Source organism: Triticum aestivum, chromosome 4D, assembly GCF_018294505.1.
Source record: "Triticum aestivum cultivar Chinese Spring chromosome 4D, IWGSC CS RefSeq v2.1, whole genome shotgun sequence".
Classification (NCBI taxonomy): Eukaryota; Viridiplantae; Streptophyta; class Magnoliopsida; order Poales; family Poaceae; genus Triticum; species Triticum aestivum.
The window spans coordinates 23912318-23937189 of record NC_057805.1 but is presented as its reverse complement, the minus strand read 5'-3'; the positions used below and the strand labels follow the sequence as shown (position 1 = coordinate 23937189).

Sequence of the window (24872 nt, the reverse complement as noted above, 5' to 3'; positions counted from 1 at the left end):
TCTGCCCCTTTGGATCTTTTTATATTAATATAAATATAGATTAGCTAATGATGTATGTTTGTTGCCTAATGAATTAAATCCGCCGTGATGGCTTTCCCTAAAAAAACTCCTGAAGAAAACCTAAAGCTGCCATTTTGAGCAAGGCAATCTGATTTGTTTTTTATGGGAAATTCAATCTGATCAAATGCGTCGATATCAGCATTTTTTTAGTGAAAGGAGGAGACTTTTTTTCCTTTTATGAAAGGAGGAGATTTGTTTTTAAAAAAAGGAGAAAGCCACGGGCCTATCGGATGGGCTAGGTGGGTCGTGCCCACCCAGAATTATAGCAATGTTTTGAGCTGCCGCTCATCTCGCCCCCCTCTCCACTAGTCGCGAGGAAACCACAAAGCTAACCCTGCGGCGGCGGCGGCTCCCGACTTCCCCCCTACCCGGACCTCCTTGCCGGCCCGCCCCTCTCCCCCTCGCATTCCGCATCCGAGGAACCGCCTCCGCCTCCGCTGAGTCTCCAGTCTCCAGCGCCTGCGCCGTCCTCCCCGCCTTCCTCAAGGTACAACCATGTCCTGAAAGCCTCTCTACTTCCTTCTACCATCCCTAAAAGGGAAGAGTTTTGATTGTTCTTGTAGCCGAAATTTAGTGTCACATCCGGGAAGGGATCGGACGCGATCGACTCGAATTTGAGAGCAGATCGAGAGAGGATTGGGGAAAGTTCCCAGGCTACAGTAAACCTAAGTTCTACACTACGCTAGCTAAGACGATAAGAATGAAATGACTTGATAATTCTCGATACCTCCATTCCTCGCTCACAGGCATACAAGTAGCTTACAAGGATAAAAGATAAACAGTGAATTTAGTTTACTGAGCGGTAAGGGACAGTACTACGGCCGGGCATTCCACTGGGTAGCATCTCGGCCGTTGATGGGCTTCGTGCGGTCTTGGCCATCAGATCTTCATAACTTTAGGCGAAGCGGTACGCCACAGAATGTCAATTCAGATAGAATGTAGCGATAGAAGCTTCAGGTTCTGACATTTAGCTGTTTATTTTGAGATGGTGTCTCCACTTCAGTTTACGATTCGGATCTATGGAGTGGGTGAAATTGAGAGTTTCTGCATTAGTTCCTGGCAATTTCCATCCTGCATATAGCTTCTTTCTACATCTTCTGTCCATGTAGGAGTTATGACCGTAATGGCAGTGCAACTGTGTTCTCTCCTGCTCAGAGCATCTGCAGCTCTATTTTCCTTCCTGTTCTTGTAGTCAATAGTGTAGTTGAATTCCAAAAGCTTGAGCAACAGTTTCTGTTGAATTCCTTCTGATTTTTTTTGTTCAGTGATGTATTTTAAGCTTTTTTGGTCTGTCTTGATGTGAAGTTCTGTGCCGACAAAATAGTGCCTCCATTTTTTAAGGGCCTCCAGGATTGCCATTGCCTCTTTGTCATAGGTGGACCAAGCGGCTGCTCTAGGGCCTAGTGCTTTGCTATAATAGGCCAGGGGTTGACCTTTCTGCATGAGCACAGCCCCAATGTCATGTCCACTTGCATCTGTTTCCAATGTGAAAGGCTCGACAAAATTGGGTAAGGCCATCACAGGGGCTGATATTAAACTCAGTTTGAGCTGCTCAAAGGCCTGGGTCTGTTTGTCAGTCCAGAAGAAAGAATCCTTCTTCAAGACATCATGCAATGGCCTGCTGATTATACCATAGCCTTGTACAAATCTTCTGTAGTAGCCGGCAAGACCTAGAAAGCCTCTTAGTTGAGTAATGTTTTGTGGGATTGGCCATTCCTTGACTGCTTCAATTTTCTGGGGATCGGTAGCTACTTCCTCTCCAGAAATTATGTGTCCCAGGTACTCCACACTAGGGACAGCAAAGGTGCACTTGCTCTGTTTTGCATGTAAGTGATTTTGCCTTAATGTTTCCAACACTTCTGTGAGATGTTGCAAGTGCTCTTCCAATCTTTCGCTGAATACTAAGATGTCATCGAAGAAAATAAGGACACATTTTCTGATGTAAGCTGCAAAGACCTTGTTCATCAATGCTTGGAATGTGGCAGGGGCATTGGTCAAGCCAAAAGGCATGACCAAATATTCAAAATGTCCCAAGAAGGTCCAGAAGCTGGCTTGTGTATATCCTCTTCATTCTAATTTGATGATAGCCCGACCTCAGGTCTAGTTTTGAGAAATACTTTGCCCCATGTAGCTCATCCAATAGATCCTCAATTACAGGAATCGGGAATTTATTCTTTACTGTTTGAGCATTCAATTTCCGATAATCAATGCACAGTCTCCAAGAGCCATCCTTTTTCTTTATTAGAATGGCAGGATAGACATAAGGGCTCTCACTTGGTCGGATGACAGAGGATTGTAGCAACTGTTTGATTTGCTGCTCCATTTCTTGTTTTTGGTGATGTGGCACCCTGTAGGGTCTGACCATTGGTGGAGGTATGGAGTGATCACTCTGTCTTTCAGGGGGTAGACCTTCAGGTTCAGTGAATACATCCTGATATTCAGTCAATATATCTTGTAATTCCTTGCTGGCATTGTCAGGGTTATCTTTGTTTGTGGATAAGGGAAACAGGTAATAACCACTGACAATCTGCTCCTTCTTCTTAGTGAGTTTGATGGCCTTGACCATCTGTACTCCTTTTCTGAATGATTTGTCAAACAGAGATATTTCCTTCTCTCCATTGGGATTAATTTTCAATTCCCTGGCCTTTAAGTCTAAACCAATTGGACTGTGGGTGTATAACCAGTCACATCCTAATTTGATATCAAATCTCTTCAAGGGAAGCAGTTTGAAAGAATTTGTAAACGAGTGGCCCTGGATTGTATAAGGAGTATTGACAGTGTGTGCTCCAGTTTGTAACTTGCCTCCTCCAGCTACCAACACAGTTTCTAAGTCATTGTTGACAGTAGAGTATTTGATTTTAGAGGAGAACTTGAGGTCTATAAAGGTGTGGGTGCTTCCTGAAACTACTAGAGCAATGCCTCTTTTTCCCCCAATGAGAACTTCCACTTGGAAAGTAGCTACAGTGCCCTTCCCTTTTGCAGCTTGTAAAGAAATCTGCATTAACTGTTCTTCTTCAGTGGGACTTGTGTTTGGGGTCTCTATTTCTTCCGTTGTAGTTGTTCCTGTAGAGTATCTTCCCCACTGTCATGCTCTTCCTCAGCAGCCATGAGATTTAGCTGTTTGTACTGCACACACTTGTGGCCAAAGAACCACTTGCCTCCACAATATCTGCACTGGCATGGTTTATAGTCTCCTTTCTGGAAGGGTTTGCTTTCAGTTTCCTTTCTCATGGGGTTCCCTTCGTGTGGTGTTTTTGGTTTGCTAAAAGCTGGATATGAGTTTCCCCTGAGAAAGGTGGTGTAAGTAGTGTTTTTCTTTGGAAATGTCTGAGCTTGTACTCCCTTTTCCATATCCCTAGCTGTTTCAACTGCATCATAAAGTGTCTGAGGCTTGAAAGGCTTCAGGTAATGTTTTATTTCTCCCCTTAACCCATTGATGTAGCATTTAACATAATATCCTTCTGCTACAGCCGGGTTCTCTTGTTTGTAAGCAGACATTTTCTCTTCAAATATATCTGTGTATTCAGAAACTGTATTGCTGCCCTGTCTGATGGAATTGAAGTTCTCTAATATTTCATAAGAATTGTTGCTAGAGAATCGCTTGCACACCACTTGACAAAACTCTTTCCATGTGAGTTTTTCCTCTAAAACCCCAGAATTCCTTAGCCACACATCAGCGCGACCAGTCATATATAGCTGAGCATAATCCAATTTTGCATCTTCTGGAACATGAACCATGGCAAAAAGATTCTCAGTTGTTCTTAGCCACTCCATAGGATTATTGCCATCAAAACGTGGGAATTCCACTCTAGGGGCTTTTGGCATATTTTTGTAGAATTGCTGGTCAGGGTCTTTGCCCTGGTGCTTGTCAAATCTGGCTTCCCGTTGTTCCCATTGAGGAGATCTCTCTCAAAAATCGGAAGGATGGTGGTGAGGCAATTGGTTTGGTCTGGGCGGGTAGTACTGATTGTGTTTGTATGGGTTTTGCATGTTTGGGAAGGGAGGGTATTGTGGAAACATCTCTGGATGGCCACCTAGATTGTGTTGGTAGGTGTTGTGGGGGAGCGCCATGCTGCTGCCAATGGGGTGGGTTTGGCTGGTTGTATGGGTCTTGCATGTTTGGGAAGGGAGGGTATTGTGGAAACATCTCTGGATGACCACCTAGATTGTGTTGGTAGGTGTTGTGGGGGAGCGCCATGCTGCTGCCAATGGGGTGGGTTTGGCTGGTTGTATGGGTCTTGCATGTTTGGGAAGGGAGGGTATTGTGGAAACATCTCTGGATGACCACCTAGATTGTGTTGGTAGGTGTTGTGGGGGAGCGCCATGCTGCTGCCAATGGGGTGGGTTTGGCTGGTTGAACTGGCCTTGCCATTGCTGTCGTTGACTAGACCCTTCCTGCCATTGATAGTTTGGGGGAAATGGCTGCTGATAATTGGGTCTTGGTTGAGGAGGGTAGTATGGCTGGTAAGGAATTTGGTGTTGCCATTGCTGTTGTGGCCCTAGAAAAGGGCGAGTTTGTGGTAAATGTTGTCCTGGCCATGGGTGAGGAGGGTTAGTTCCATCAGGGTGGGCATACTGAACTTGCTCTGGCTGCTGCATCGGCATCCCCTGGTCTGTGAACAGATAGCCCCCAGTTTCATAGTACGCCCAGAGATTCTCTCAACCTATAAATACAGAAACTAGGATTCATCATTGTGGTCTAAATAAGGTGGCTGTTCAAATACTCTACAGTAGGGCTGTAGAGTTTGTTTCTCTTTTTCATGGCGGCAGTTTCATGTTGGTGAATCTTTGACGAGTGATTAACATGTTTCCTTCTTACTTTAGATGTCAGAATTAAAAACATTGAGAGCTACGCCCACGAACGCGTTCCCGAACTTACAGCGAACCTATGACTTTCTACAGCATCAGGTTCATTTCTTTGGGCAGGTGAGAATTCTTTTATTTTCTTCTATGTTGAAATTCAATTCCAATCTTATTGGGCTGAGGATGTGTTTTCTTTTCAGACTGTTGGTCTGAAGAGGTCGGTGGGACAAAAGGATTACTTTGATATTGAATTTAAGACTCGAGAGGGTGCCATGGAAACTCTTCAGGAATGCCATGTGAAGGACCTGGACTTTGAATGGGCGCCCTGCAATTTCGCGCACAAAATGGCAACAGGTGCGATATGATTATCCCTTCCTTCCTAGTCTCTAGTTATAGTATTTATTGTAAGAGGAAATTTCTAACTTTTTTATATTTTTCAATATTAGGGCTGGCTGTGGTATCTTTTCAACCCCCTCGGTTCGATTATGGTGTGTTCTGCGAGGAGGTAAACCAACTTCCTAGCCCAGGAATTTATGAGTGCATACATACCACATATAGTACATGTTTGTTAGTTGTTTGGTTAAGTAGCGTGACCTTCCTGAAAGTATATGCTGTAGAATCATGATTTACTTATTTGGTTAGTTAATGTGACCTTCCTGGAAGTATATGCCGCAGAATGTTTACTTGTTTGGTTAGTAGACGTGACCTCTGTGAAAGTATAACCAACGGCCTATTCTGTGTTGATGTCTACTTGTTTGTGAATTGAATCATGTTATTTTGTTTAACTAGTCAGGCCGTAAATATGGTTGTGGAATGTTAATTGAAAGTTGGTTTTCCTCTTTGCAAATAGCATGATAACTTGACATATATGCATCATATCTTGTGCAGCCGTCATTGCCGCTCCCTTGCAATAATCCATACCCCAATAAATGGACTACACCCAAAACGAAAAAAAGAAAAAGAAATGAGCAACAAGAGCCAGAACCAATTCCAGAAGCAGTGTGTCATTACGCGAGGAGGGTTCAGCCACCTCCGGTAAACCCATGTCCTCCATTTGATACACGCGAGTGGCCCAAGTTCCCGAGATATTCGACATTGGTAATTTTGTTTATTCACATGTTTTGTTTCTTTCAGTTGTGTGAGTAAACTAATGTCCTTTTATTGCTCAGGTCAATTCCGCATGAACGGTGCTCTTTGGGAGATGGCGGTAAATCATTGAATCGGGGTCAGTTTCAAGGGTGATTCCCTCGTCATGCGCTGGACTGAGTACCACAATTTTCTGTGTAGCACTCTGAATATCGATTAGACTGAAGAATCCCGCACGCATGCATTCATTTCCTTTTGTATTTGGTTCTGCGAAGAGTCGTCAATCCAGGTCGATTGCCAGTTTTGAAGTTCCTGTTTTTTAATACTAGTTTGATATGGGGAGATTTCTTTTTCGCGACTGGATCGATCCAATGCATGCCCTTAAAGGAGGGTTTCCTGGCTTGCACGTAGATAATCACCGATTCCCTAATTATATCGCGACCATTAAGGCATATCGTATTTTAATGGCATCATGAGTATTAATTTACTATTCCCCCGTTCCTAGATATAAGTCTTATGTAGATGCATTTTAGAGTGTAGATTCACTCATTTTGCTCCGTACGTAGTCAATAGTAAAATCTCTACAAAGACTTATATTTAGGAACGGAGGGAGTAGCTCTTTTGCCGCATACATAGTGGCGAAAAATCTTGGGGCTGTACGTCATTAACTGTCTGGAAAAAAAAAATCTCAGCATCCCAATTTTCTTGGTCATGTTCTTGGTGTTGCATGCCGAGTGGTTTGCATCTTAATTAGTTCCGGGAGACAAAAAAAAAACTCGGTTCTTTCTCCCTATACTGAAGTGAAGCTCTAAAAAGTGGTATTGGTATGTTCTCTATAGATTATACCTTCCAATCCTGCTACAGATTATACAAGATTGTTGCCCGTCAAAAGATGCACTGGGTTGATTTCCAAATAATGGCACATGTACTTGGTACAAAATGTACCATTTTTCTTTCTTCGGAAAATGATGTGACAGGTTATTTTTCTAAATTACCAGGTACATCTACTAGCTATAGTTACAACCAAGCTTGGTGAGGGATCAACCTGTCCAACATACACATTACAGAGTTAAAAAGCTTCCAAAGTACATAGCCCTTCAAGCATGTCCATACCATACATACATATATAAACATTCGTACTACATCCAAGCACTAGACCCAAGCTGATTACTCCAGTACGCAAACACTGATATGACTATTTTGTCGACAAAAAGAGTATTGAGCATTGTTTACTCAAAATTCAACCAACAACAGGCAATACAATTTTATTGACAAAATGACACAAACGAGTAGGCAGAGACCAGTAGACATAGCTTACTTAGCAAGAATGTATGACATTTTGACATCAACATGTCTGTATTTTGGATCACACATCAATCAAATATACAACCAGAAAAGGTTCAACTCACTCCAGGAAAATGTTAAATGTTGTTAACACACCAAACATGGATGCCAATCGACAACTTTGCTACGCATGAATCAACTATATATGCCCAAGGTCGCTACATGTTCAGGAGGTGTGATGTAAAATAAGATGAAACAAAATTGCGCACACCATGCCAAATTGAGGTTTCCCGCCGTCCGGATCCGGCAGAGCTATACATGTGCACTACACTTGTGCAGCTCTAAACTAGCTGCCCACTTGCCCAGATCACACAAGCATCATCACATCTACCAGGTACCGGGCTGTTGCGGAAGCTAAGGTAAGGGAATGTGATATATTCTAATCCTTAGTCCTGATCTTCTTCTTTTTACCTGAAATACAAAAACACAAGGAAAGGAAACTGTCAGATCAGTCCAAAAAGTGCAATCAGGCACAATATGGCAATACAAAAACCCACTCAAGTAAGAACTCAAGCTCCAGGTTATGCCTACGCTTTATCAACAAATTAGGTTTTTGGGTTGACATTAATTAAGTCAACTAAACTAGCCCACAAACAATGTCAAATAATGGAACCATTCTACCTAAACAAGACCTGATGAAGACCACAGAGTGCTAGCCAGTAGCATTCAGAACACTATAACGGCAAGTTGAGGCTACTGACACAAAATCATCAAGTTCATTGGCTGAACCCGGTAGCTCACCGGACAAGATGTAGCCGAGGCCGAGCAGCATCGCCACCACAGGTGCGACGCCGCACAGCACCGAGGACAGAAGCTAAGGTCAAAGGAAAATAGTCTATTCTAATTCTTAGTCTCGATCTTCTTCATTTTACCTGAAAAATACAAAATCACAAGGAAACAAGAAAATGGTCAGAGCAGTCGAAGTGCAATCAGCCACAATAAAGCAATACAAAAACCCACAATGGTCAAAGCAGGTCACAGGCAAATGTATTTGGCATGCTCTACGATGCCCGAGTCAAGACGGCATCGAGCTCAAGGCGATGGTGAAGGATGGGTACGAGCTGCTTAGAATGTGTTGGAAATGAACGCGGATATTCATTAGATTAAGGCCGCGTTCGGCAGTCCACCGCTTTTTCAAATCCTAGAATCTACGGAGCAGCTGTTAGCTCGCTCCAGGGATAATAACTCCAGCTCCGTCCGCTCCGGAGCGGAGCGGAGGGACACCGAACGCGTCCTAAGAAGGTTAAGCTTCATTTTGAATCACATGACTAAGATTGCAAACCCATTGCAAAAAACATAAAGGTATGAATATGATCCAAAAAAGAGTAAAACTCAAAGGTATAAATCAAACAAACTCATGATCAAATACAACAAGATACTTAGTAAAGGTGGTGTCGTGCACGCCGACACGTGGTCACGGACGAAGCTTGGGCTTGATCTAGGTGATGCATGTTTCATAGTTCGCGTGGGGTGTGTGTGGCTGCTAATCCTCGTGATTGGCGTTGTAATGGCCGAAAGGCGCTGTACCCGGCTTCTTTGCCGCTTCTTCTCTAATGCGATGATACGCATGCATATGCGTATTCGAGAAGAAAAAAAGAGGTTTGGGTGTATGGAATTTTCCCCCAAAATAAAATACAAATGAATCTTAAGAGAAAATTCCGAAGGCCAATTCTATGATCCAAACGACCAACGCGTAAATGATTCCTAAGGATCCAATTCTGTAGAACTCCTCTGAACCAAAGGAGCTAGACTGTACTCAGATAAGAGATCATTACAGTGACGCGGTAACACTAATTAGACTTGTTTACCGAACTTATACCTTTTTAAGCAGCCTTTTTACGTCAGTAGACCACATCATATCTAACAAAGCAGCAGCAGCATCGCGGATTAGGCCTTGGATAATAAAATGATCAAAACGGCGCAGGTGCCATTGATGGCGTGCTGAGGTCCTACGTTCTAACAAGTGAGACGCCTGATGGCACACGTCGCACATCATCTTTCAATTAACTAAGCCCTAATGGCAGCCATTAGTTGTCCTGCGGGAGCTGCATACTTGACTCTCGCCTATTGTTTTCTCTCTTAAATTTCTTGATATTTCGGCTCGCGGTAGGTAAAAGTATATGTCTCTTTTATTTTATTTTTAATAACAAATACTATGTCTCTTTCCTTGAGATTCTGACTCGCGGGTGTTGACAATGGCCATTCGGACTGAGCTGTCACACATGTTCGTCCACGTCACTTGATTAAGATTGCCTTGCTATTAATCTCCGACGGCCGCCGAACAACGTGTTAACTGGTAATTTAATCACCAGCACTCCAACAGGCGGCTTTATTCTATCCTGGGAATTACTTGCGCGGCAGAGCTTCAGCTAACCAGTCTAGAAGAAGAGAGTCTAGAAATGACACCACGTACCGACGTACGTGACCCGTGGCATGCCAGCGGCCAGCTTATTGTCTTCACCTCTGGCTGACCTGTCTGGTCCAGCTAGTACAAAGTGCAGGGTAATAAGACTTGCTGTAGAAGTAGAAGTGGAATGTACTCCAGAAAGTGAGAAGAAAACTTGTGGTAAATGCGCATGTCGCAGTCTGGTCGAGTGTGATTTGCTGAAAGCTTGCTGAAAGCAACAGAGGCAGAGGCAGAGCAACACGTATAAGTGAGCTGCCGGTCTGCTTCATCTTCACAACCCAAAGCAAAGCAGCAGCAGCTCGGGACTCAGATCGCTCGGCTTACGTTACGGTGGTGATCATCAGCCTACAGCGGTGAAAGACACATGGCTCTGATACGGGAGAAGAGGCTTCCACAGCTGCACCTCTCGCTGCCCGTCCCGCCCCGCGCCGCCCCGCAGGAGCTCGGCGTCCTCGGCCGGCGCCCAAACCCCGCGGTCCCGCCGGCGCCGACGGCCACCAAGGCGTCGACCCCGTCGGCGCTGTCCAGCCAGTTCCGCCTGGCCGACTTCGAGAAGCTCGCCGTCCTGGGCCGCGGGAACGGCGGCACCGTATACAAGGTCCGCCACCGGGAGACGCACGCGCTATACGCGCTCAAGGTGCAGCACTACGGCGACCCCGCCGCGGCCGCCGAGGCGGACGTGCTCAGCCGCACCGCCTCGCCCTTCGTCGTCCGGTGCCACTCCGTGCTCCCCGCCGCGGCGTCCGGCGACGTCGCGCTGCTCCTCGAGCTGGTCGACGGCGGGTCGCTCGACTCCGTCAGGACCAGCCGCGGCGCGTTCGCGGAGGCCGCGCTCGCGGAGGTGGCCGCGCAGGCGCTGTCGGGGCTGGCGTACCTCCACGCCCGCCGCATCGTGCACCTCGACGTCAAGCCGGGCAACCTCCTCGTGAGCACCGCCGGGGAGGTCAAGGTCGCCGACTTCGGCATCGCCAAGGTGCTCGCCCGCGCCGGCGACCACTGCGCGTCGTACGCCGGCACCTCCGCTTACATGAGCCCCGAGCGCTTCGACCCGGAGGCGCACGGCGGGCACTACGACCCGTGCGCCGCCGACGTGTGGAGCCTGGGGGTCACGCTCCTTGAGCTCTTCATGGGCAGGTACCCGCTCCTCCCCGCCGGGCAGCGGCCGAGCTGGGCGGCGCTCATGTGCGCCGTCTGCTTCGGCGACCCGCCGGTGCTGCCCGAGGGCGCCTCCTCGCCGGAGCTCCGGGGGTTCGTCGCCGCGTGCCTGCGCAAGGACTACCGCAACAGGGCGTCCGTCGCGGAGCTGCTTGCCCACCCATTCGTCGCCGGGAGGGACGTGGCAGCGTCGAGATGCGCGCTCCGGAAGCTGGTCGCTGACGCCTCGTCGCCGTCGTCGGACTGCCGGCATACGTAACGTGATCGTGTTAAGCGGCAGGGCCATCCACATACATAGGATCAATTTTGCTAGCCATGTACAGTGCCACGTATGCAGAGCATAACACATCAGTTAGATTAGTGTTAACCTAGAAGCTACTATTAGGAATGTACGTACTCACTTGTGCAGACTAAATAAGAATTTCCGTACAACTGATTTCCTATGTTTCGTCCATCGGCTGATATCCATTTCTCGTTCCCATCAAGCACAAAAGACTGCCCATTGCTGATAGGCCTTCCCCTAACGCCCCTCCCTCCCCTCCCCTCGCGTCGCTCCCGCGAGCGACCGAGGGGATAACCCTAGTCGCCGGCGTGCGTCCCCCCTCCCCTCGCGTCGCTCCCGTGAGCGACCGAGGGGATAACCCTAGTCGCCGACGCGCGTCCCCCCTCCCCTCGCCGCCGCCTGTCCGCGCCGCCGGGCAAAGCCCGGTGGGTGCTGGCGGCGGCGGGGCCCTTTCTCTCCCCGCTTGTGGAGGCTGGCGGCGGCGGGGCCCTTTCTCTCCCCGCTTGTGGAGGCTGGCGGCGGCGGGGCCCTTTCTCTCCCCGCTCGTGGATCCGGGGTGCGGCGGCGCGCGGATCCGGGGTGCGGTGGCGCGCGGCGTGCGGAGCGGCAAGCCTGGCGCGGAGGGCTGGACGCGGTGGATCCAGGTGGTGGCGTGCCCGGGGTGGCGGCGGCGGCTTCGGCTGGATCTGCCCCGCGGGTGGCGCGGGCTGCGGCGGCTCTGTTCGAGGCGGGTCTGGCAGCCGTTGGGTGGCTCAGGCGATGGTCGACCCTCTCTCCTCTGCTCTTCAGTTGGTGCGCGTGGCTGACGGTGGCGGCTTGCTGGTGGTTGTCGGCGTCTCAAAGTTCGATAGCTGGCTGGTGGTGGTGGTGGGGGCGAACCGGGGAGGGAGGCAGGGGGCCTCCTGCCCGTGCCGATGTCTCGGTGGTCCCTATCCCCGGTGGAGCGGTGCGGTGGCTGCGGCGAGGACGAGGCCGGCGGCTACTGGCGCCCCTCCCCTGCCTGGATCTGGCCGGCTGGGACGCCTTCCCTCCAAAAGGCCCGTTTTGGGGTGGAAGGAGATGCCTTCTACCCTCACTGGTCGGTGGCGTCCATTAGCCGTCGTGGTGGTTGCGATGGGGACTTGGATGCCGGGACGGCGACCTCGATGGTGGTGGTCGCGCTGCTTGTGGGCGGGGTGCGCGGCTCAGGTGTGGGCTGGTCGCTATGGTCGTTTGGGCGGCGTGGCGGCCGGTGCTTCGGCAAGCGGTGATGTTTCAAAGGTGGAGGGTGCCTGCCAGGAGAGACCCTCTGCTCGGCTTCGGTTGGGCCGACGACGGCGGCGTCCACGGGCGTCGTCTCCTTCTTGAAGGCGTCGTCGTGGCTACTCTCCTCCTTCGGACGGTCCAGGTGAAAACCCTGATCCTTTGGATCGGGCGGCGACGGCGCTCCGGTATCGTTCTCCTTCTTGAAGGCGCCGTCTTAAAGGCCTCCTCTCGCCGAGCTTAGCTCCGTGGTTGTTCCTATACCTGTTGTATCTAGCCTTGGGTATGTTGTGTGGTGGTGTGGTGTGGCGTTGAGTTGTTTGCGATGATGGTAATCGGTGATGGTGCCTTATATATAAAGCGGGGAAAACCCTTTTTCGGCATCAAGCACAAAAAAAGGCTGAACTCATCGGATCCGATAAGTCATCATCCACTAGCTTATTTACCCGACACACAAGTATGTCACCTCACCATACAACTATGAATAGAGTAAGGCATACCTCAAAATGTAATTATGCATGAAAGAATACCCACTACAATATTCAATCATGCATGAGGAAATGTTTTTCATTTAGTTATTCTCCTTATATTCAATACGTATTATTACAACTATACATGATCAAATATAATAAATCATATGTATTTTTAATTTTGGTTCTCATGTTATCAATCTAAATTTTTCATTAATCAATTCTCGTTACAATGCGCGGGGTATCCAGCTTACTGGCTGGAGTTATGGGTGTACGTATCCATAATTACAGGGGTAAATTTTCTTCCCCCCCTACTAACTACCCCGGCCCCTCATTTTCACTGCCCCTCCCCAAATTTTGACTGTAGAACTCCACCTCAACTCGTAAGTTTCGAACCACATTTGAAGACCAAAGTTTTGTCAGTTGCAACTCTCCTGGGGCGAGCGGAGAGTACAACTGATGAGGTTGACACTTGACCATATAAATCCATAGACCCCACGCACAACGCCTCAAACATTCAACGTGTACATGTGAGTTATAAGGCAACGCCTTAATGCCAGACACATGTAAAAGTTTTTTCTTGCTCCAGTCACTTTTCCAGGGCCGCTAGATCTTGAAAGAGCGACAAGAAATGATTAAGCACGGTTCATCTTCTTCAACGTCACTTTCTTCTTTCTCCCATGTAATCGTCGGCATATCCCATCCCATCCGCCTGCCTACACTCCATGCGCCCGGTGGGCCCTGCAGCACCGCCTCGCCGGCCCGCCCTTCCCTCAACCTCTCCCACCATCGCTGCTTGCCGCCCACTGCAACCATCCCTCTAAACCCACCCCTACCCGCACCAACTATAGAGACCTCTGCATCCCCTCTCCCTCGACCCACGCCCTTCAAGTTTCAGACTAGCTGGCTTTCATCGGCTCATGCTCATGCATAGTTCGGCCTTGACGTGACTGGTGCTGGTGCTCCTCATGGCGTCCCCACCTTCAACCTCGCGCGATGCAGAATCGACTAACACAACAACAAAAATGCAGGTACCCGATGATTATCAAACGTGGAGTTATAATGATGTTTGATCAATGTCTTTTTTTTTTTTAAAGAGAGTTTCCTCTCCGATTTCCATTATCAGAAATCACAAGTCTTACAAACTGTCAGGCCGATTGCAGATAGCAGTGCCGACATACACCATATCAGCATGTCCCATAAGCCATAATGCGTGCTCCTGAAGATGATGGAAGAAACTAGGCTCCCCTTCCCCTTAGGAAAGAAAACCTCCCAGCGGCAAAAGGAACTAGGTCTAAACACACACAGTTGTCACCATTCTGAGAAATCCCACAGGCTGGGCTCTCCAAAACATAAGACCAAGCATTACTGAATATCTAACATAGTCAAGATCTGAGAGACAAGTTCAACTAAAAAATAAAGACAGAGGCGAATCGAGCAAGACAAAGAGATCTTCGAGAGCATGAGACCAAAAGATCACGCACTAGTGATTTTGTGCGTCACCCTCCACCCCAAGGTTGCTTTGAATTTTCCCCCGCAATCTGCTCAACTCTTCTTATGCCCTCCATCATTGGTCTTCGTCTTCTTTGGTTTATCTACAAAATGAGCCAATCATGCAACATTTTAACCATCGGGTTCACAGGCGTACAAGGATCAGATACCATGTTTTTATCAAGAACTACACTATTCCTAAGTTTCCAAATGGTCCAGAAAACCGCCGCAATCCCCACAGCCGTCAGGTACTAGTTTTAGATCAAATGCGCACTGAATAATATTCCACATCATTTTAGCCATGGAACACTTTAAAACGGATGATCTACACTCTCATTCTGCATACAGAAAGGGCAAGTCTTATCTCTCGTCCACCCTCTACGCAGCAAATTATTTCTAGTTAAAATGCTATTTCACATAACCAATCATATAAAGACTTTCAACCTAGGTGGCATCTTAGTCTTCCACATGAATTTATATGGGTATTTTACCCCATTCTCAATCAGAAACCTATAGTAAGACTTAACAGTGTAAAATCCTTTTTTTATCTAGGGTCCAGAAAATTGTATATCTGTCCCCACTTAGGATCACATTTGAGCAAATTTCTCTTATGTGCTCCCACAATTCCAAAGAATATCCACAAAGAGTTCTTCGAAAATCAAAATTATCTAGCCCTTTATCAAGGATATTTTTAGCCGATTTATTTTTGTCAACACACAAATTGTAGAGTCTGGGGAAATCATCCTTTAGAGCTCTATTACTAATCCATCTATCTTCCCAAAATCTAACACTCTCCCCATTCCCTACCTCAAATCTGCATAATAAAAGAAAGTGATCTTTATGCTTAAAAAGCTCAATCCAGAACTGGGAGTCTCCCTGTCTATGTATAACATTAGCCACCCCCCCCCCCCTTTTTTGAGAAGAATTTCCTGCCAAAGACTAGAAGTATTAAATATTTTCCACCACCATTTCACCAGCAATGCTTTATTCATTAAAGATAAAATTTGTATTCCCAAGCCCCCCAAGTCTTTAGGTCTGCACACTTCAGACCATCTCCCTAAGTGATATTTCCTCTTGCTAGAGAAGTCTAGCTCTGAAATAATCCATTCTCTTGTTCACCCCCACAAGAAGCCCATAAAAGACATCATGTAGTAAGGGATCCCAGTAAGAGAGGATTGAATCAAAGTGACTCTTCCAGCACTTGCTAGTAGCCTCCCCTGCTAGTCGCTACCTTTTTCTCCATTCTATCTTCAGGAGGCCCCCAGCTTTTATTCTTAATTCTTTTCTTATCTATAGGTAGTCCTAGATATTTCATAGGTAAACATCCTACACGACATGTAAAGATTCGGGCAAATTCTGTTGTTTTATTAGTAGCTTCCCAAACAGAAACAACACTACTGCAGAATGCTACTAACGCGACACTACAATCAGAGACCCTTCGACGAAACTGTGTGCGATGCATTAATTGCAAACGGTGATGTGATAAACCCGTAAAAAATGATGCAAAACATTTGCGATTGCGGAGACATCAAACATGGTCTGATTATAGTTGTGTGTGCGATGCGTGGCATATAGTTCACTCAAATGAACTGTTTGTGATGAGCTTAACAACAGAAATAGGCAGCCAGATGAAGGTGTGTGCGATCTACGGCATACCGCTCACTCGGATGAACTGTTTGCGATTAGGCAACACAACAGAAACGGTCGGGTAGATCAAGGTGTGTGTGCGATTGAAAGCATATAGTTCACTCGGATGAACTGTATGCGATTAGGCAACACAGCAGAAACGGTCAGCCAGATCAAGGTGTCTACGATTGATGGCATACACTTCACACGGATGAACTGTTTGCGATTAGCCACAACAAACAAAAACAGTTAGACAGATCAAGGTGTGTGCGCTAGACGGGCGCACATTCTAATTAAAAGAAGCGTGCGCGATGGTAATAACGAGCGTGCACGGTTTTATGAAACAAGACGTGTGCTAACATCGCCTATTGCTTTGCACCCTATGGTGCAAACACCACGTTCGCGGCCGAGAACGCGTGCCCACATTACGCCATCCGAGAATAGCGCCGCACTTCGAAACTAGAACCGTCAATAAATTTTGAGCTTGCGTCCCGTCACATTCCAAATTACTACCACGCTATATTTAATTGCAAATCTATTCACACCGATCAAAACATAAACGGTTTCCCACTTAGGAGTGTATTATTACTCGGTTATAAATACTACGTACTCCAAGATGATTGCGCATTCCTCCACAACTCCTCATCCACAAAAACAAACAAGTCTTTCACTGATAACCCACAAGTATAGGGGATCGCAACAGTTTTTGAGGGTAGAGTATTCAACCCAAATTTATAGATTCGACACAAGGGGAGCCAAAGAATATTTGTAAGTATTAGCAGTTGAGTTGTCAATTCAACCACACCTGAAGATTAATTATCTACAGCAAGATAATCAGTAGCATAGTAATATGATAGTTTTGATGATAGTAGCAGTAGCAATAGTAACAGTAATAGTGATAGCAATAGTTTTGTAGCAAGTGCAATGGTAACAATAGCAATAGTAACTGAGCAAGATCAATATGTAGGGAATTCGTAGGCATTGGATCGGTGATTTGTTGGATGATCATCATGAGACAGTCATAACCTAGGGCGATACGGCACTAGCTCCAGTTCATAAATATAATGTAGGCATGTATTCCGTAAATAGTCATACGTGTTTATGGAAAGAACTTGCATGACATCTTTTGTCCTACCCTCCCGTGGCAGCGGGGTCCTATTGGAAACTAAGGGAGATTAAGGCCTCTTTTTAATAGAGAACCGGAACAAAGCATTAACACACAGTGAATATATGAACTCTTCAAACTACGGTCATCATCGGGAGTGGTCCCGACTATTGTCACTCTGGTGTTGCCGGATCATAACACGTAGTAGGTGACTATAACTTGCAAGATCGGATCTAGAACATGGATATAATGGTGATAACATAAACGGTTCAGATCTGAAATCATGGCATCCGGGCCCAAAGTGACAAGCATTAAGCATGACAAAGTCATAGCAACATCAATCTCAGAACATAATGGATACTAGGGATCAAGCCCTAACGAAACTAACTCGATTACATGATGAATCTCATCCAACTCCTCACCGACTAGTGAGCCTATGAAGGAATTACTCACTCCTGGTGGGTAGCATCATGGAATTGGCGATGGAGATAGGTTGGTGATGACAAAGATCGAAGATCCCCCTCTCCAGAGCCCCGAACAGGCTCCACATCTGGCCTCCCGATGAAGAACAGGAGGTGGCGGCGGCTCCGTCTCGTGAAACGCGATAATTCTTTCTCCCTGATTTTTTCTCCAAAAATGTGATTTTATAGTATCAGGGGCGTCATCTGCGGGGCCACCAGGTGGGGACAACCCACCTGGGCGCGCCAGGAGGGGGGCGCGCCCTGGTGGGTTGTGCCCAGCCATGTGCGCCCCTCCGATGGTTCTTGGCTCCAGATATTTCCTTATTTTCCATAAAAATCCTCGCAATATTTCGTTCCATTCAGAGAACTTTTATTTCTGCACAAAAAAACAACACCATGGTAGTTCTGCTGAAAACGGCATCAATCCGGGGTTAGTTTCATTCAAATCATGCAAATTAGAGTCCAAAACAAGAGGAAAAGCGTTAGGAAAAGTAGATACATTGGAGACGTATCAACTTCCCCAAAACCTTTGCTTGTCCTCAAGCAATTCAGTTGATAAACTGAAAGTGAAAAAGAAAAACTTTTACGAACTCTTTTGCTCTTTGTTTGCATAAATAAGCTTAAACAGCACCCATGTTTTCAGCCAATCATTATAACTAACCATGCCGACAATAACTCTTAAAAATTATATTAATTCATATCAATAACATAATCAGCTAGCGAGCAATAATAAGATATCTCAAACAGCAACACGTTATCAAAACAACCATGATATAATACGACAGTAGTGGTATCTCACTAGCCCTTTCTGAGACCGCAAAACATAAATGCAGAGCACCTCTAAAGTACGAGAAGCGACTAAACATTGTAATTCATGGTAGAAAAGATCCAGTCATGATGCACCCAACATTAGCTATACACAATGCATCAGCGTGACAGCAGTGCTCTCAGGTTCTGGCGCTTATTTGAGAGGGTGACGACACAACATAAAAGTAAATAGATAGTCCATTCGCAGAGGGAAGCAGCGATTTGCAGAGGTGTCAGAGCTCAAGTTTTAAAACAGATGTAATTGAAATTTTGAGACATGCACCCTTCTTATTCACTTCACGACTATCGGTTATCGATATCTTCCATGCTAAACATGCTAGTGGCGGTTCCCAAGAAATAAAGTAAATGTTATGACTCCATTGGGAGTTTTTGTTTGATTATTTGAGAGATAAACTCTTTTTGTTGTTTGGGACTGGGCATCCCTTTTACTGCCCTTTTCTCGTGCGATGGCGAGTGAATAAACACTCAACCTGAGAATAACCCGCTTAGCATGAAAGATACCGACTACCTCATGTCGTTCCATGAACGATCCAGGCACACAAAAAGGATATTTATTTGAATTTTTTAGAGATGGCGCATGCAAATTTACTTAGGACGGCAGGTTAATACCGCATATAGGTAGGTATGGTGGAATCATCTGGAATAACTTTGGGTTTCAGGGAGGTTGATGTACAAGCAGAATTCCCACTTATTACAGGTGAAGGCTAGCAAATAGGTTGGGAAGCGGCCAGCTAGAGAGCAACAACGGTCATGAACATGCATTATGTATAAGTAACATTGGACACTAGCATGAGTAGGATATGAACACCATGAACATAAATATCATAGAGGCTATGTTGGTTTTGATTCAACTACATGCATGAACATATATCTACCCTTAACAAAGGCAGTTTTGTATTGGTCAAATAACTTCACCCGCAACACTATTTAGTCTATTCATTAGTAATTTTGTAAAAAAATATTAAATATAACATTCAGGAAGCAAATGGGTTTGAATTTTTGTATTTGATTGTCCTCTTTGGTCTTAGGAACTAATGTGATAATCCCATAGTTTAGTCTAGAGATATCCAGTTTACCACTAAGAAAATCATCAAAAAGATCCTTAATATCATATTTCACCAGATCCAAAAAATGCTTATAAATTCAACAGTAGAACCATATGGACCTGGAGATTTATTGTGTGCCATTCCAAAGACAGCTGTTTTAATCTCATCTATTGTGAATTCAGCTATGAAGTTATCACCAACCCCTCTAGGTATAGTTCTAGCATCATCAGTATCCAAAGCAATAGTAGATCTTTTTGGATGTCTAAATAAGTTTTTTGTCATAATTTGTACTATATTCCATGATGTTTTCTCTCTCCCTCTATACTCCCTTCATCTTGATCCAAACTATTAATTTTATTTTCCCTTCTTCTCCCATTAGCTTTAGCATGGAAGAACTTAGTGTTACTATCTCCCTCGAAGAGCTCATCAATTTTAGCTCTTTGTTTCCATTTAGCTTCCTCCTATTTTAACAGGCTATCCAATTGAGCTCTCAACTCCATTTGTTCTTGTCTATCAGCAATGGTTAATCCATATATCTAACATCTTTTATCAATTGCACCCGGTTGCCCCAATATTGTTTTTCCAGCTCCCTATACCAAGCATTCATATTCTTGCTCCAACCTTTTAACCTAGGCCTCAAGTTCCTCATCTTTTGCTACCATATATCAATACTAGACCCCCCACTATACTAGGATCATTCCAAGTATCTATAACAATTTTATCCAGCCCCTCGCTTAAAAACCAAGAGTTTTCAAATCTGAACATGGGATCAGTTTTTGGCATATCCCTTGTATCTATAAAAAGGGATGTGTGATCAGATTTCTCCCTAAGTGTTGGGGATATTACCACTGGGCGTAAACGGCCAGGAGAAGCCGGGTTAACCCCATAGTAATTCATTATATCTGAAGCCCATGAAGACAGACAGTAACGCTTTATGAAGGCCCAGGGCCCAGAGCCGGTTTAAGGCCTATAGACATAAACCGGTGTTGATATGTAAACTTGTGTTGTAAGATAGAAAGAGCAGAGACCGGGCCGGGCACGCTTATGAGCCGGCCTCGGGATTCTGTAAACCGATGGACATCAACCCATGTATATAAGGGGACGACCCGACGGCGGTTCAAGGACAACAGACAACAACTCGAGACTCAGGCAAAGCGTATTCGCTCCCTAGTCATCGAAACCCCAGCAATTCCATCACAACTAGACGTAGGCTTTTACCTTCATCATAAGGGGCCGAACTAGTGTAAAACTCTCTTGCGTCCCTTGTCCGCTTTAACCCCTTTTAGCTAACCCGTAGCAATGGCTCCACGACTAAGTCCTTTCTCTAGGACATCTGCCGTGACAAAACCACGACAGTTGGCACCCACCGTGGGGCTATCGCATGATGGTTTCAAGTTCTTGGAGGGCAACTTCGAAGGACTCAAGGGTTACGCTGTGGGCCGGGTGACCAAGAGTCGTCGCGACAAGCTCTACATCGATGATGCAGGCTGGGGCCCCGAGGCCGGCTCAATCGAGTACGGGTACCGGGTCCCCTTTGGTGGCATACATGTTTTTATTGGCAAGATCGGCGAACCGGGCCATGAGCCGGACATCTGCACCGACCTCGTCGAAACGGCTCAGCGTGCGAGATCTGCCCGGGTCAAGCCTGTCATGAAGCGTGCCTTCGTGGGAGTCATCCATGGAGGGGAATCTGAGGATAGATCGGAATCTGGTGGTGAAGCCGTCGTTTATTCCGGCGACGAGTCATCGACCGGAGAGACCGAATCGTTATATCAGTTACAAGATGGCCGGATTGGGGGCTGTTCCGATGGCGACAGTATTCCGGACCCCTTTGATCTGCCAAACCGGGTTGCGATCTTCATGGCCGGTACGCAACCGGCGCTCCACTCTTCGACCGCAGCAGCGATGATTTCCGGATCGGCAGCAGCAACAGCGGCCGGGGCAGGAGGCCCTGTGCGACCGCCAGCTCAGGTTCTATCTGATTTATTTGACGCGTTGGCAACGCTGATGGCGGAGGTTAACCCGGCGGATCAGGAGGCACACAATGCGGAAATCGCGAAAGTGAAAGATCAGATCACCCAGGCCAAAGCCGACTTGGCAGCTGAGGATACCAGGATGGCCGCGGAACGGGCCACTTTGGATGCACAGGCTTACCGGCTTATGCTGGATCAGAGTGCGTCGAACGAAGTCCTGAAGAGGAGGTACCGATCTCGCCTGCCGACGGTTTATGATGCTAGAAACCTCTTTAACACCCCAGGAGCAGGGACCAGTAATCCGCCGGTGGTAAACCGGGCGGAGGCGCCTGGAGCAGGGGCGCCGGTTCAGCCACGTTTGGTGGATCCGCCTCGTCAGAACAACATTGTAACACCGCATGTCCCCACGCCACCGGGTCATTACTCTAACCCGATGGACAACATTGTCGCTGCCGCTTCACGGCTGGCGGCCATCCCGATCGAAGGCGATTCTCCGGCGGCGGTCGAGATGCGTCGGGTTAAGGAGCTTCTTCAGACAGCCTTGGTTCAACAGGAGGCTTATTCATATAGTCGCGATCGGATTCATTCCACTCCCCGTCCAAGCCGGAGTTATAGCAGGCGTATGGATGAACCGGCAGTGTCAAGCAACACGCGGAACCGTGATCCGCCCCGTGGCAATAACCCGGCGGGTGGTGCCGGTGATGCTCAGGAAGTGGTGGACCGGGCTCGGGCACACAGAGAGGCCGAGTTAGCGGAGCAGCATGAAGCCTGTCAGCTTACTCCGGTTCGTCCAACCACATCGGTGGAACCATGAGTTACTTCTAGTTCTTTGGGAGTGCCGTGTCTCGTCCCAGCGTTGCGTAATGTACGCCTGCCCAAGGATTTCAAGGGCCCGCGCAAGGTGCCAAATTACACCGCCGATTTATCCCCTGAGACATGGGTCGAAAGCTATGAGTTGGCCATGGAGATGCTGGATGTGGATGATGCGGCATGTGCGAAATACTTCACCATGATGCTAGAAGGGACGGCCCGCACTTGGCTAAAGAGCTTACTGGCTAATTCTATCAGGTCATGGGCCGAGTTGAGAGCCCGGTTTATCCAGAATTTCAAGGATACATGCAAGCAGCCCATGTCAATTGTGGACTTAGCTGCCTGTGTCCAGGAGGAAGGAGAATCAACAACCCATTGGGTGCGCTGGGTTTCGGAGATTTTGCATTCATCGGACCGCATCAACGCAGATACCGCAGTTTTAACATTGGAAGGCAATTGTCGGTTTGAACCCCTGAAGTTGAAGTTGGGACGGCTCAAACGTCATTGTAATGACATGGGAACCCTCATGGCTACACTTGTGAAGTATGCCGACTCTGATAGTACCAAGGATCCCGAGTCTGACGATGATAAGACAGGGAAGGGAAAAAAGAGCGGCAACGCCAAGGGGCAGCACCACAACCCGGCGGGTCATGGAAACGGCGGCAAGTGTAAGGCGGACCACGGTTTAGACTTTGTGACTAATACTAATACACATGACAAGGGCCAGCGGCGTAAGGGTAAACCGCCCCAGCGCGGTGGAGGGCCAAGTCCTAACCCGGACCGTTTGTCTTATCTGTTGAACCAGCCCTGTCCAAAGCATGGGACGAAGGAGAACCCGTCCACGCACCTCTGGAAAGATTGTTACATCATGCAAGAGTTCAAAAATTCTGATTCTTTCTGGTATGATCATGGACCAGGAGGCGGTTCGGGCCCCGGGTCTCATGGGCCGGGTTATGGTGGAGGAAATTCCGGTTTAGGCTTCCACGGTAATCAGGGTGGACATAACAATCAAAGTAATCAGGGCAACCAAGGTGGCTATAATCATCAGGGCAATCAGCAGCAGCAGCAGTCGGGTTACCAGAGCAACCCGAAGCAGTTGGATAGCGGACAGTATCATGTCTTCACCACTAGCTTGGACAAGCGCGATCAGAAGCTTCATAAAAGGGCGGTGAATGTCGTTGAACCGGCGGTGCCCCGTTATTTGCGCTGGTCCGAGCAGCCGATTGTGTGGAGTAGAGAAGATCATCCACCCCGGGTTGACAATCCGGGTCATCTGGCTCTGGTGGTGGCACCTCAGGTGGGAGGTTATAAGTTCACTAAGGTACTCATGGATGGAGGGAGTAGTATCAATATCCTTTATTATGAAACTTTCCGTCGCATGGGGTTAACAGATAAAAATCTTAAACCGTCCAATACGGTGTTCCATGGTGTGGTGCCTGGTAAGTCGGCATATCCTGTTGGTAAGATAGCTCTCGAGGTGGCTTTTGGAGATGAGCATGACTCAAGATCAGAAACTTTGACCTTTGAAGTGGTGAAAATCAAAAGCCTGTATCATGCCCTGTTTGGACGGCCAGCTTATGCTAAGTTTATGGCACGGCCTTGTTATGTCTATCTGCAGCTCAAGATGCTGGGTCACAAGGGAACTATAACCGTGCATGGGAGCCGCAAGATCGCTCTGGAGTGTGAAGAAGGTGATGCGGCTTATGCTGAGTCGGTTTGTGCAACAGAAGAGTTGAAGTTTTACAAAGACAATGTTGATCCAGCAGATATGACTTCATTGAAGAAACCAACTACAGAGCATGATCCGGCCCTGAAGTTTAAATCGGCTGATGAGACTAAGCTTGTTGACTTCGTGCCTGGCGATTCGTCCAAGCAGTTTAGCATCAGCGCTAACTTGGATGCGAAATAGGAAAGCGCGCTCATCGAGTTCATCCGTGAGAATCGGGACATCTTTGCATGGAAGCCTTCTGACATGCCAGGTGTACCGAGAGAACTCGCTGAGCACACTCTCAATGTTGATCCCAAGTATAAACCGGTCAGGCAGTTTCTTCGTCGGTTCAATGAAGAAGGACGCAAGGCTATTGGAGAAGAAGTAGCCAGGCTCTTGGCGGCTGGATTTATCGTTGAAGTATTCCATCCTGAGTGGTTGGCTAATCCGGTGCTGGTCCTTAAAAAGAATGGCACTTGGCGTATGTGTGTGGACTACACAGATCTCAACAAAGCTTGTCCAGCAGATCCTTTTGCCCTCCCCCGTATTGATCAAATTATTGATGCTACGGCGGGTTGCGAGCGTTTAAGCTTTTTGGATGCATATTCTGGTTATCATCAGATCAAAATGGCAGTTAAGGACCAGGAGAAGACAGCCTTCATAACTCCCTTTGGAGCCTTCTGCTATGTGTCCATGCCCTTTAGGCTCAAGAGTGCCCAGGCGACTTATCAACGGTGTGTGCAGAATTGTCTTCATAAACAAATCGGACGTAATGTTCACACCTATGTGGATGATATTGTGGTGAAATCAAGGAAGAAGGAGACATTGATTGATGACTTGAAGGAAACCTTCGATAACCTGCGGGTTTACAAAATGATGCTTAATCCGGCCAAGTGCATTTTTGGTGTACCGGCAGGCAAGCTCTTGGGCTTTTTGGTGTCTAACAGGGGCATTGAAGCTAATCCGAAAAAGAT

The 24872-nt window shown here is 47.1% G+C and overlaps 2 protein-coding genes across 2 annotated transcripts; both read left to right on the top strand.

Moving 5' to 3' along the window:
* Positions 1-312: 312 nt before the first annotated feature.
* Positions 313-6351, top strand: LOC123095885 (uncharacterized). The gene is made up of 6 exons (XM_044517459.1): positions 313-547; positions 4885-4986; positions 5064-5217; positions 5310-5368; positions 5752-5961; positions 6033-6351. Exons 2-6 carry the CDS (start codon positions 4885-4887, stop codon positions 6045-6047), a joined length of 540 nt encoding a protein of 179 aa, XP_044373394.1. The 5' UTR covers positions 313-547; the 3' UTR covers positions 6048-6351.
* A 3713-nt stretch (positions 6352-10064) lies between these two features.
* Positions 10065-11276, top strand: LOC123099482 (mitogen-activated protein kinase kinase 9-like). Its single transcript, XM_044521631.1, has one exon. It carries the CDS (start codon positions 10065-10067, stop codon positions 11112-11114), a length of 1050 nt encoding a protein of 349 aa, XP_044377566.1. The 3' UTR covers positions 11115-11276.
* The last annotated feature ends 13596 nt before the right edge of the window (positions 11277-24872 follow it).

What these genes read in the sequence shown, in the direction of transcription:
- LOC123099482 (XM_044521631.1), top strand. Translation starts at nt 10,065, where the DNA reads ATGGCTCTGATACGGGAGAAGAGGCTTCCACAGCTGCACCTCTCGCTG.
- LOC123095885 (XM_044517459.1), top strand. Translation starts at nt 4,885, where the DNA reads ATGTCAGAATTAAAAACATTGAGAGCTACGCCCACGAACGCGTTCCCG. An exon ending in AGGTTCATTTCTTTGGGCAG is followed by an intron (nt 4,987 to 5,063) that starts GTGAGAATTCTT and finishes TTTTCTTTTCAG; the next exon opens with ACTGTTGGTCTGAAGAGGTC. An exon ending in ATGGTGTGTTCTGCGAGGAG is followed by an intron (nt 5,369 to 5,751) that starts GTAAACCAACTT and finishes TATCTTGTGCAG; the next exon opens with CCGTCATTGCCGCTCCCTTG.